Source organism: Salvia hispanica, chromosome 1 (genome assembly GCF_029641045.1).
Source record: "Salvia hispanica isolate PSC_SH4W2 chromosome 1, Shi_PSC_v1, whole genome shotgun sequence".
NCBI lineage: Eukaryota > Viridiplantae > Streptophyta > Magnoliopsida > Lamiales > Lamiaceae > Salvia > Salvia hispanica.
Window position 1 is genome coordinate 47,276,682 of NC_142692.1, and position 14,291 is coordinate 47,290,972.

Below are 14,291 nucleotides of genomic sequence, written 5' to 3' on the forward strand. Positions count from 1 at the left end.
CTGTTTCATCGTGTTTTCCACCAATACCCCTACCATGTTCACTCTCTTCTCCCTTTCCCCATCAATTGCCTCTCTTTTTCTCTCTCTCACATTCTCAATTTCTGGTTGGGTTTGCAAGTTCCAGCCCGACGGAAGTGTTTCCATGGTCAGCGGTAGTATTTCCAAGATTGGAAGCTCTTTAATTTACCATCGTTTCACCCTAATTCTTCCGACGATTCCTTCACTGGACGAGAGCTTCAACATAGTCGCCGCATCGATCTTCAAATGCTGAAGATATGGTTTTATTGGTATTTTTGTTTGCTTTAAACCTCATTTCGTGGCTTTGACCACCGGATTCTCCCTCGCGATTTCGCTTCCTGTCCGGTCGATTTGTAAGCATAGCTGCTGTAATGCGATTTTTGTATCGATGATCGATGCAGAAAAGGCCTCCCATCGGAATCTGGACAGACCTACCTTCCTTCGATTTTATCGTTGATGAATCTGGGTTCAATTCCCTTTGATTTCATTTAGTTTTTTGAATAGTACAAAATAGTTTTCATCTTTGATAATTACAGTATGTGTTTTAAATTTTTTGAGTTTCATTGGAATTTGCAATTTGTGAAGATAATGACCTGATAATAATTAATAATTTGATGAAGAGAAACAATTCAATGGAAAATGTAGCGAACATGGTAGGAATTCGAATATTTTTGTTTCATTCAAGACTTCATTTATAATTTAGTAATTAATAAATTAATTTACAAATAAGAAGGAAATACGTTCACATCTCGCGCAATTTTGTCATTTTGCGTGTTATCAAATATGCTATCTTAGATACAATATGGTGTACTAAACAACGATAATTAAATCTTATACGTGCATATCTAAACACGAAGCCCATATTTCGTATCTTGATGTGCATATCTTCACATATCCTATCTTTCTTATCAAACGGACCCTTAATATTTACAAGTGTTTTTCTTAACATGTTCATTTTTTAAAGCACGTCATTTCGCCTATAAAAGGAGGCAGAGGCACTACTACTAAGCGTCAGAGTCAGAACAAAGCATTAACTTCTTCTCTTTTTATCAGTTCTAATCTCAAAATATTGGTGTTCGCAATTGTAATCATCTCCACATTATTAGTGATAGTATTTATTTATTTTTTCAATTTGAAATGTCGCTGTGGCTTCTGTCACTCTTACTACTATTCATCGTTACCGTGTGTTGCTATTACCTCAATAAATTTGTACGAGTGCCCCTGCGAATCCAGAGACACTTCAACCAACAAGGCATAAATGGCCCCGACTACCGCCCCATCTTCGGCAAGTCAACGGCGATGCGGCGGAGGATGATCGCGGCGGCATCACACACGATATCGTCCACCGCGTCATGACGCATTACTGGAAGTGGTCGAGTCTGTACGGGAAGAATTTCGTGTATTGGTTTGGGCGGAAGCCTACATTTGCAGTGGGCGATCCCAGATTGATCAAACAGATATTGATGAATAGCAACGGCACATTCCTGAACCCGAAGATGAATCCGTCTGCCAAGGTGTTGTTTGGCGATGGCCTGATTAATCTCCACGGTCGGAGATGGGAAGCTCATCGCCGGATCACTTCACAGGCCTTCCACATGGAGCGAGTCAAGGTTCATTTCTTCCCATTTTTTGGAGATGCTCTTATCGAAAATAAATTACGTAATACATTGAATTTTTAGATAAAATTGAAATATGGAGTGCAATACAAATAATGCATAAAATGTGAGGAATAAAAAAGGGCAAAACGAAAGTTTTTTATTCCTTTTATAGGAATAGGGGCCAAATTGAAATGTCTAGGGGCCAAAATGAAAAGGCATAGCGATATTTTTCCTCGTTTAAATTCATTCTTTTTTATGACAAAAATTAACAAATTTGATTTTCTTTTCAATAATCTTTTTTTATTTTTCATTATATTTTCTTTTTTTCACTTATTTAATTTATTTTCTCTTTAAAAAAGAAATGTACTTCCTCCGTCCACTATTTAAAGGGCCTTTTTTACTTGGCACGAGGCTTGAGAAATTGTTTTAGACCTATTTAAAGTATTAGTTTTATATTGGATTTTGAGTGTAAAGTTAGTTGAATGTAGGACCCGCATGCTAAATATGGAATAAAGTAAATGGTTCTATAAGTCGTGGTCAACCTAAAATAACTCTTTAAATAGTGGACAGACGAAGTACTATGTGAGGCGTAGCATTTTCAATTTCTCACACATATGGCAAGTGTAATACAAAGATGCGATAGGGCACCTTACTACATTTTTTTAGTTGAAAAAGTATATCATTCTGATTTTGCACTTTTACAAGTTTAGATTGGTTTCGTTTTGCTATAACTTTTGTGAAAATGAAAAAAATACTCCCTCCGTCCACTATTTAAAGAGTCTTTTTGTCATTTTGGTTTATCCACGATTTATAGAATCATTTACTTTACTCCACTTTTAGCATGCAAACTCCACATTCCACTAACTTTTTACACTCACAATCTAATATAAAACTAATATTTTAAATGGGTCCCACATTCCACTCACTTTTCTCCTTTTACTTTTCTTCACAAAGTCAAATAATTTCTTTAAACCCCTATCGTGGACAGAGGGAGTATCTGAAAACCGATGTTGCCATTACATAGAGTATGAACTTGGTGAGAATGACAGGGTTGGATTCCTGAAATGGTAGCTAGCATAGAAGACATGCTGAAGAAGTGGGAGGTAGAAAGAGCAGAGAAGAATGAGTTCGAAATTGATGTACACAAACAACTTCACCAGCTCTCATCATACATCAATTCTCGGACAGCATTCGCCAGCAGTTACGAAGAAGGGAATCGAATTTCGCAGCTGCAAGAACAGCAAATCGACCTCGCCTTTCAAGCATTCCGAAGTCTCTACATCCCCGGATTCCGGTACTGGATTTGATCAGGAATACATCATTTCACACCTCTGATCATTTTGAAGGAAATAGTGTGGTGTTTTATAGGTTTCTGCCGACGAAGAAGAACAAGATGAGATGGAGACTAGAGCAGGAAATTCGGGAATCGATCAGAAAAATTATTGAGAAGCACGACAAGAGCCAAGGAAACTCGAAATCATTGCTCACACTCATGATGTCTTCATATAAGAATGAGGATGGTGTTGAGGAGAAACTATCTATTGATGAAATTATCGATGAATACAAAACTTTCTACTTTGCAGGGAAGAACACAACAGCAGATCTTATAACATGGGTGCTTCTCCTCCTTGCATCTCATCAAGACTGGCAGACCAAGGCACGAGACGAAGTCATTGCTACGTGCAGGGGCAACGCTCACCCTACCGCAGAGAATATATCCAATTTCAAAATAGTAAGTTAGTTACCATCTACCGTTATTCTTTATATTCCATAAATGATTCAAAAGAGTACAGGTCATGTTTTTTGGATTGAAACTTGTTGTCTTTACTACAGTTGCCTATGATAATGAACGAGACCCTTCGCCTCTACCCTCCAGCATACGCACTTATTAGGCAAGCATCGGATAACGCTAAACTGGGAAACCTCAACATTCCTTCTGGCACGGAAATGTACATCGCCATGACTGCTGTCCATCATGATACTGAGATATGGGGAGACGACGCGAATGAGTTCAATCCTTTGAGATTCTCTGAGCCACGAAAGCAACAAGCGTCTTTCTTTCCTTTTGGTTTAGGCCCCAGGGTATGTGTTGGGCAGAATCTAGCCATTGTTGAGGCCAAACTAGTCTTGGCCATGATCTTGCAACGTTATTCTTTCGTGCTATCGCCCTCGTATCTTCATGCTCCCATGCATAATATGACCTTGCAGCCACAGCATGGACTCCAACTTCTTTTCACCAGGATTGCATAGTGCTATAGCTATGCTTGATGATATCCCTATATGTTTTGTATTATTTGGAATATTTATGTTCACTGCAGTTTGAATAATACCAAGCAAGATAGTCTTGCATCAGAAGCTTGTAATATTTTCTCTCAAAGGACTACATATTTCGAATTTTTCCTACTTATTTACTATTCCTTCCGTCCCAACTAAGTTGAGACGAATCTTTTGGGCATGGAGATTAAGAAATTGTGTTGAAAAGTATGAAAGAGGAATAAAGTAGGAAAGATAAAGAAAGAGTAAAGTAGATGGTGGAATAAAGTAAGAGTGATTTAATATTTTGTTTTTAGTTGAAAAAGGAAATGACTAAACGTAGTTGAGACATTCCAATGAGGAATACGACTCAACTTAGTAGGAATGGAGGGAGTACTACTATTTACAACTTACAAAGAGTTGGTTTTCTATTCAATCGGCCGGGTGCCGGGGTTTGGTCTGTGTCTGTCCAACCTCACAACAAAATACAAATTGAGCCTTTTTAAGTCTTTAACTGAAATGGAATCCTATCATTAACACACAAAAGCTCAATGGAAATTTCTGATACTTTTGAACATGATAATGCAAAAATGATTAAAACCAGCAGTTTGCAGAAATTAGAATCTCCTCCTCCTTCACGCACTTCTATGGTGGATTGTTATATAAATGTTCGAGTTTGTCTTGGTGTTAGTTTTAGAGATGAAAAGGGCGAGGTTGTCTTTGTGTGTAAAACTATAGTTAGAATGGCCGGCTCAAAGATGTTGATGGAAGGTTTTGTTGTTCGTTATGGTTTAAACATGACGTTCTGCTAAATATCTCTATATACCTTGCACGTGCAAATCGATAATAAAAAAATGATCAAGGAATTGTGTGGTGATGTGAAGTTTGATCCCTAGAGTGAGGTGGTTAATGATGTGATAGGATGATATTCCTATCAAGGGAGTGACCGGAGGTGCAAGGCTCGTCGATTGAGGTGTCCGTCATGGGGTTCTTCCCGTCGAGCAAGACTAGGTCAGAAATAGGGTTTTTCGTGAGTGAAAAGAAAACAACAACACTACAAAAAGTTCGATTACCGAAGTGGCCAATTCGTTGGTATTATTGATGGAATTTTCGAAGTCCATTAGTTAAAAAAATTACCGACGGAAATTTCCATCGGTAAATTAGTATTACCCTAACGCAACCCGATCGAGTAATTGTTAACTTGCAAAATAATGACAAATTATAAGACTAGACTCTTAGGGTTTATTCGATTCTCTTTAGCAATCCGGGAAAGAACCAACGAAAGAAATACTGCTATTATTAAGGAACAAATCAAAGCATGTTGATGTTCCACAATTATTGATGGGTATTTTCATGATATGACATATTTTGAATTTTTGTATTCAAAATGCACTTCATTTGTGGAAAAAGCATATAGATCCCATTAAAAATGTCGTTATGTTAATTCATAGCAATAAGAATTCCATAGAAAAATTGTAAGAAAATTACCAAAGTGTATGGATTTATTATGTAATATGGATGTATCAACTAGATCGGATTCTACATGTATATGGGCATAATCAATTCTTCTTTGGATCTAAAAGAATATTTAGTTATGCTATTTAGAAGTTGTAATGATATGGATTTGCTATTTATCTACTATTTTATGTAGGGGTGGCAAAATGGGTAGCGGGTATCGGGTAATTCCCATTTCGACCCGATACCCGGCGGGTATCGGGTACCCGCTACTCGACGATAACGGGAAACGGGGCGGGATTGGGTAGTGTATTTTAGAATTTTGCGGGTAGCGGGTATACCCGTTAGTCCCGTTTATATCCGTCTTTGGAAATATGATGCATACGTACTCTGATAATATTTTGATTATTTTCACTTTTTCAAGAGAGATATTAGAAATGACCTCATTTTAAATAGTTCACAATTGAAATTTTTGCATGAAGAATTGAAGATTGAAGAATAAATAAATAAAAAAAACAAAAAACTTAAATCATAGTGTAGCAAGTCAGCAAGACAACAACAATCCAAAATTCATTCACTTGTATAAAATTGATAGTAGATGACTTGCATAGATGATAAAGCATAAATGTAAAATTAGTTTTATGAACTCATATTTTTGGTTTGAAGCACTTTCTGCACAATTAAAGTTAAAAGCACCGATTTCGGGTCAGGTACGGGTACCCGCAATGTCGGGTACGGTATACCCGACACGGGTATCGGGTAATCTCGTTTCGTTGCGGGGCGGGTATTGGGACTACAAATTTAGTCGAAATCGGGTATGGATACCCGACATGTCGGGTGCGGATACCCGCGGGTTACCCGTTTCGCCACCCCTAATTTTATGACATCATTGTATATTTAAAAACTAACAACTGAATTTAAAATTTAAGAAATCAAATTACCTCCGAATTTGATAAAATCCTGTCAAATCCTATCAGCCAAAGCCTAAGTGATTAATGATTTTCTAGTGACTGTAATGATATTCTTTCAGTCCAAGAATCTAAATAATACAAGTCCTATTTTTCAGGGATCAAATTTAAAATTCGCTCTAAAATATTAATTTGAGCCCAAACCATTTTCTGTAATTTCTTGTTTTTGACTGGTGCCGAGTTCGGTGATTCATACTCCACACAAGTTGAATACTCCTACATAGTACAGAATTAATATATATCACTAATTATTGTACATTAAAAAACAAGGCAAGTTGAATTTAGTTTGAAGAGAAGTAAGTCCACCACTCTACTCTCTCCACTGGATCTAAGAAGAGAAGCATTCAAATGTCTTTGTGGCTTCTCTCACTCTTTTTGTTCATCATTTTCGTTTTTTGCTATTACCTAAATAAATTTGTACGGGAGCCCCTGCGAATCCAGAAACACTTCAAACAGCAAGGCATAAATGGCCCCGACTACCGCCCGATCTTCGGGAACACAGCGGCGGTGCGGCGGTGGCTGATCGCGGCGGCGGAGGCGGCGCCGATCCCCCGCATCACGCACGATATCTGCCACCGCGTTATGCCGCATTACTGGAAGTGGTCGAGTCTGTACGGGAAGAATTTCGTGTATTGGTTTGGGCGGAGACCTAAATTAGCAGTGGGCGATCCCAAATTGATCAAGGAGATTTTGATGAATAGCAACGGCGGTTTTCGGAAACCGAAGATGAATCCGTCTTCCAAAGTGCTGTTTGGAGATGGGCTGGTTAATCTCGAAGGCCGGAGATGGGAAGTTCATCGCCGAATCACTGCTCAGGCCTTCCACATGGAACGAGTCAAGGTCAATTTCAATTAATAGTGTAACTTTTTGAGAAAGGAATGCACAAAATTGAAAGTGCATAACTCATTTAGGGATAAATTTTTTGAACAAAAATGTCATCTAGGGATGTTTGGTATGTTTGGTAGAGGTCATAAATCAACTAAAATTTCATCTTTAGATGAGTTATCACCCCTACCAAACATGTCTCATAGTACTACTAAGTTTTATCACTATATTTATTTAGGCTAGTACTACTGATATAAACTAGAAATGATATACAGTACTACTTTATATGAGTATTTAACAGAATACTTATAATTATAAATGCTTTTAGTATAAATTTGAAAATAATTTTTTATTGATAATTCAATATCTTTTTTATTAAACTCTATAATCATCTAAAATCTAAATATTACTCCATGCAACTCTCAACTCTGTATATACTTTTATTAGACGTTTGATGATTTTCTAAACTTGTCGTCTTCAATTATTTGTTGTATAGTCAACTTGGGTCTTGTGATGCTGAAATATTGCATTTGTTTTAGTTGCTACCACTTTATTAAAATCTGCAATGTCGTCATCTAATATCTCATATTTTATGCACGAATAATTGTTAGGTATCAAGAAAATTATAAAATTTTTTGTCTAATTTGTTTGTGAAAATTGGTTTGCGTGCATGCAAAATCTTCAAAGACGAAACTTATTCTTCTCTTTATCGTGCCGCAGTAATACTCCATTTTTTGGCCATTTATCCATCATGGTTAAATTTTTTTCTTCTAACTTCAAATTTAGTCCCAGTCGGAAATATATTTCGTTGAACTAAGAAATATATTGGCATATGTATGAATTAGAAAAAAACTTAAGAAACTTAATTTCCGTTTTATCTTTTAATCTTAAAAGGTAGTACCACTTTCATTCACAAAAATAGTTTTGGTTGTGAACGAAATGCATTTAATACAAAATTAATAAAGTAAGAAAAAGTAGTTAAAATGTTGCAGTGAATAGATTAATTTTGGTGGACAATCCAAAACAGAAAAATTAAACTATTAATTGAGGAAGGAGGCAGTATAAAAGACCATCGTTAACTTTCTCTTAACTCTCTCCACTTTATCACACCACTTCTCTTGATAGTCTAGATAGTTTATGTTTTGCTTATTTGCTTGTATAACTTTTGTGAAAATGAAAAAATATCTGAAAAATTGAAACTTGGTGACTATGACAGGGCTGGATTCCTGAAATGGCAGCTAGCATAGAAGACATGCTGAAGATGTGGGAGGTGAAAAGAGCAGAGAAACATGAGTTTGAAATGGATGTACACAAACAACTTCACCAGCTCTCAGCAGACATCATATCTCGAACAGCATTCGGCAGCAGTTACAAAGAAGGGAATCGCATATTTCAGCTGCAAGAACAACAAGTCGGCCTCGCCTTGCAAGCAATGCGCAGAGTCTATATCCCCGGATTCAGGTGCTTCAGAATGATCTTGCTCGACTGATAAGGCGTTTGGTTTTGCAGATCAGGAATATATAGTTTAAGTTTACGCACATTTCACACCTCTGATCATTTACAACATTTTGAAAGAATTGCATGCTGTTGTGCAGGTTTCTGCCTACAAAGAAGAACAAAATGAGAAGTACACTAGACCAAGAAACTCGGGAATCAATCATAAAAATTATTGGGAAGCATGGCAAGAGCGAAGGAAACTCGAAATCATTGCTCACACTGATGATGTCTTCATATAAGAATGAGGATGGTGTAGAGGAGAAGCTAGATATTGATGAAATTATAGATGAATGCAAAACTTTCTACTTTGCAGGGAAGGAAACAACTGCCAATCTCCTAACATGGGTGCTTCTCCTTCTTGCATCTCATCAAGAGTGGCAGACCAGGGCAAGAGATGAAGTCAATGCTACGTGCAGGGGCAACGGCCATCCTAACGCAGATAATCTATCCGATTTCAAAATGGTAAGTTGCCATCTACAGTTATATTGTTCTTGAACAGGGCTTTATGCATGACACAATGTGATATCTCACTACAGTAAGTAGGACAGAAAGATGTTAACCCTTTCTTGATTTGAAGCCACATTGTGCCATGCCATCTTCATCTCCACAAGACTACTTAATAATCTCTTCAATCTATTGATGGAAGCAGTTTGTTGTCTTTACTACAGTTGAGCATGATATTGAACGAGACCCTTCGGCTCTACCCTCCAGCAGTTGCACAAACTAGGCAAGCACTGGAAAACGTTAAACTGGGAAACCTTGACATTCCTTCTGGCACAGAAATGTACATAGCCATGACTGCTGTCCATCATGATACTGAGATATGGGGAGACGACGCGAATGAGTTCAATCCTTTGAGATTCTCTGAGCCACGGAAGCATCCAGCGTCCTTCTTTCCGTTTGGTTTAGGCCCCAGGATATGTGTTGGGCAGAATCTAGCCATTGTTGAGGCCAAACTAGTCTTGGCCATGATCCTGCAACATTATTCTTTCGTGGTTTCATCCTCGTACTTACATGCTCCTATGCAGAATATGACCTTGCAGCCACAGCATGGAGTCCAACTTATTTTCAGCAGGATCTCATAGTAGCTAGCTATGCTTGATGATATCCCTATATATGTTGTTGTGCACTATTTGGAATTCTAATGATCACTGCAGTTTGAATGATACTAAAGACTGAAGTTGTAAATATTTGGTGGTACGACCCTCTTCATTCGGACCCTCATGGTACTTGTGAAAAGAACTCACATCCTCGATTTTAAGTTTATTCCTAGAGCTTGTAACTATGTTGCTCGTTTGTTATCTATGGACCCGTTTGGTTTATCCGATTGCTTAATGGTAAAGGTATGTTTATTCTAACATCTTTTTTCGGTTGTTCTAGCTCTCAATTATGGTTGGTCCGTTTCCATAGTGCTAAGGTTAGATTGCACCTCATAATTATTCATCTCACCTCACCTCACCTATCCTCTATGACTAATTTAATTATAGATAAAGTCTATTTTAACTTATCTCATATTGTATCTCAGTATTATCTTGATATACTTAAACGCCATTTAGGAGTTCAAATTTTATAGGAGAGAATTTCATTCCATAAAACGTTCTGTGGCTGTATCAATGGAGAAGACTGAAAAGTCCCGTGTTATAAATATAACTAGTATCACGCCTGTACGATGCACAGAATAAAATATTTCAAAATATTAGTTTTAGATCGTAAATTAATTAAATAAAATTAGAAACAATATTATTATATTAAAAAGTGTAAACAAAATGACTATGAATTATACAACTAAAACATATTCCCTCCGTTCCTTATAACTAAAAGAATAACTCTAATCTACAATCAGGGGCGGAGCCACCTTATAAGAAGGTGGGGCAAATGCCCCTCCTCAAATATGTTTGCATGTACTAACTTATTGTGCAATTTTGTAAAAATATTTGAATTTCCTTGTATTTGCCCCTTCTCAAATGCTCAAAATTTCCTCACATATAATTTTGCCCCCTTTCATTTTTAATCCTAGCTCCGCCCCTGTCTACAATTAACCAAACTAATAGTAATAATGTAAGGGGTTGTTTGGTTTGCATAATTGTATCCGAGATTAAATTTGTAGTGTGTTTGGTTCATGAGATTCAACCCCACAACTCAATCCTAGATGGATAATTATGGGATAGTTAGTCATAGCTAACCCCCTATGACTAAAATAATCTCACAACTCAATCTTAAATTGTATTTTGGTATTATTTTATCTTGGAAACCGAACACCACATAAATGTCAAAAAAGACTAAACCCGGACATGCAAATTAGACATGAATTGTTTCTCCTAAAATTTCAACATGTGAGAAGTATTTATAGAGATTTTGCTTTGTTTCATTATATTTTTTAACTTCCCTCAATCATCTTTCAAAACATTATTTTAATTGCAATATAGTGATCCTAAATACTAAAAACCCAAATCTTGAAGCCTAAATTCTAAACCCTTAACTTTAAAATATACTCATAATGATCAACAAATGATTCAAATATAAATCTGTATTCATATCTTATACTGGGTGAGCCTAATTGATAATCCTTGGGATATAGCTAAGGTTGTGATTGGGATCTCTATCAGTGAAAGGGCTTTTTAAATGTCAGGTTTTCAGAAAATTAGAAGAAAAAATATATAGGTAGTATTGATCTATGTAGTTAGTCACTTAAAAGTCTTAATGAGAAAAAAAAATCTAGACACCAAATATGATGATTTCTCAAAGGAAAGTAACGACTAAAACTTCAGTAAAATTGAGCAAACACCCATGCGATGCTCGGAAATTAATTTATTTTATATTAATTTAAATTTTAAAAATTAAGTAATATCTATATATTATGAAATAATATAAATAGATATGTGTGCAACAACAATTTAGCCTTATACAAAATAATGATAAAATAAGTATATTCACAAATAATATGACACACTATAAAAGTGAATTTATCAATATAACAATTGGTCATTAATAGAAGAGAGAAAATATAAATTGTAGTTTAATTTATTATCTAGTTCAGTACTTACAATTGTATACCAAGATTATCAAATTCATAATTTTGTACTATTTATTTAATTTTTTACAATTAGATTATTACCACTAAAACCATATATTGTTAAATTTATAATAAGATATAAAACCCTAACCCCTAAACCTTAAATTCTAAACTCATATCATAATAATTTTAAAAACCTTTTTAACGTCTATCAATCTTCTTTTAAAATATTTTCACTTCTTTCATTTATTTATCATAAGAATCTTTTGATTTCTCTCACTTATGACATGATTTTATAGCAATTATATGACTTTATGTTAATTTTTTCAAAACACCCCTAATTTAAATTTGTTAAAATTAAGTAATATCTACATGGCATAAAAATAATATAATTTAGCTTCGTACAATATAATAAGAGTAACAAATTGTTTAAATTTACAAATAATAGTCAATACCTTTAATTATTTGATAATAATCCTAAAATTAAACAAAAGTATGCATTATCAATTATTGAAAGTTTAGATTTATTATAAAAATATATTTACATATACATATAAAGTAAATTTATAAATACAATAATAATTGTCAATCAATAAAATAGAGAAAATATAAATTATAATTTAATTTACTTATTTATTTAAGGAGTACAATAAATCACGTAACAATTGTAACATTTTTAAAATGTAATTTTTAAATAGCAGTACATTATTACAATAATCTAACTACATTCCTGATTCCATTTTCTAATCTACAGCCCTCAGATCCTATCCACAACGGAATGCCTTGATTGTCAAAATTTTCGGTATTCTAACTATTACAATCGAAGAAAGAAAACAACAATAAGTGGAATGTAAAATTACAATGAAAATAATAAAACAAATAGAACTATGATTTAGAATATGAAATTACAAATGAAAATAATAAAACAAATAGAACTACTATAATTAGTCAAGTCGAGGACATTATTCTTTCAGCAAGACAAATTATGTCGCGGCTAGTATTCTTGAATTGACGCATTATTCTAAAGATAAAACGACTTTCCTAGCATATAGAAGCACCACAAACCCGCTAGGCACCGACGAAATTAATTGAGATTCGAGAATCCAATAACCTAAAATATGTACCAAACTGTAAATGCTTTTGTTGGTGTGTAATTCATCTGCAAATCTATAACTTTTATAGCCACAAAATAAGGATATGAAAAGTCATGGAATTAATACACTATAAACCACAAAATTAAGATAAAGAATGTTACTTGTATGAAATGAAAAGCCAAAAGTCTTCTCATTGCTATGATCACCCTCCCATACACACGCCATTATTCCCACATTTAATTGATTTCTTAATTTCTTTGCATACTTGGTTAGATGTATTCTGACGTGAGAAATTGATGTATATAATTGTAACGTAATATTAGTGATGGATATGGAAACGGAATATATTATAGTGTTGGCTTGTATTTTCATTTATTTGTATAAATGAAAACTTTTGGTCTCTCTAATTACTACATAAATAAATAAAAACCTTTTCATTTTTCTAATTTTATTAAAAAAAATTATAATGGCAATCTTGTTATTTTCTCCAAAACTCCCCAAAACTCCCCTTTTTATATATGTATAGATATAATGGAGTTCTATAATATTTTCTTTCTAAACTAATTCAAATATTGTATAACAATACTAAAATTCATAGTTTTTAAAACTCACCAATAACCGTCTGACTCATGCTAAACTTGCAATCAAAATGTCACCCACAAGTGTATGGGGGTATGTAGCACGTGGCAAGTTAAATTATCGATCCTCAAAGACTAAGCGCCGGTTTGAGTACTACGAAGCAATTTAGAACACTATCTAGAAAATCCGGAGAGTTGGTTTTGAGTTTGAGAAACAAATAAACATAAACAAGCTAAGAGCGCGCAACCAAGAAAAGATCCAAATAAGAGAACACGGTAGAGCCTTGGATCCAACTACAACGAACACGATGCGAACAAATCAACAACTTCGATTACCCAATTAAAGTCTCTAGGATTACTAGGAAAGCCGCTAGTCTAGACTAAGCCCTCTCTCGAGTGCACTTAATCAGTTGATTAATCATTAATATTGAAGTCTCCTTCTAATACTCAACAATTAACTCCTTAAAACAAAAGGCTAAAGCCCTCACTCTAGAATTCCTTCTCTCGAATGCAAATTATCTAGGTGTTGTTCATTCTTTTATCAATCCTAATTAGGTATCTCTCGATTACTCAAAACTAGGTCAACAAACCCAATTGGTAGCTAAGCAATTGAATTGAAAAGGTACAAGAACGAAACAAAGAAATCACAAGAGCAAAGGTAATCAAAAGTCCTTGAATTAATCAAAAGCGTTCATTGTAGTCTTCACCAAAACTCTACGAAAGATTTAGCTACTCATATTCAATACAAATCCACAAGAAGAATCCATAGAAAGAGAATTGAACATAGTAAACTAATAAAAGTACTCCCAAGGGTGAATTGAATGGCAAATCGTCTTCGTCTTCAAACTTGTTGATGAATCGGACTCTTTGTCTCTTCAATCTGCTCTCAAAGGTGGAAAAACTGTTTCTGGGCGTGGGGAAAAGTTAGGGTTCTAAATTGAGTTAGAACCCCTTTTATACTCGGAGTGAAAATCAGGGCAATTAGCAAAACA

At 34.9% G+C, this 14,291-nt stretch overlaps 1 protein-coding gene and 1 pseudogene across 2 annotated transcripts; both read left to right on the forward strand.

Moving 5' to 3' along the window:
• Positions 1 to 1,067: 1,067 nt before the first annotated feature.
• LOC125224103 (cytochrome P450 734A1-like) lies at positions 1,068 to 4,001 on the forward strand (annotated as a pseudogene). The gene is made up of 4 exons (XR_016134696.1): positions 1,068 to 1,628; positions 2,666 to 2,910; positions 2,985 to 3,348; positions 3,450 to 4,001. The product of XR_016134696.1 is annotated as a cytochrome P450 734A1-like (transcript).
• Positions 4,002 to 6,558: 2,557 nt separating this feature from the next.
• Positions 6,559 to 9,972, forward strand: LOC125218872 (cytochrome P450 734A1-like). Its single transcript, XM_048120659.2, has 4 exons — positions 6,559 to 7,132; positions 8,334 to 8,578; positions 8,713 to 9,076; positions 9,283 to 9,972. Exons 1-4 carry the CDS (start codon positions 6,641 to 6,643, stop codon positions 9,697 to 9,699), a joined length of 1,518 nt encoding a protein of 505 aa, XP_047976616.2. The 5' UTR covers positions 6,559 to 6,640; the 3' UTR covers positions 9,700 to 9,972.
• The last annotated feature ends 4,319 nt before the right edge of the window (positions 9,973 to 14,291 follow it).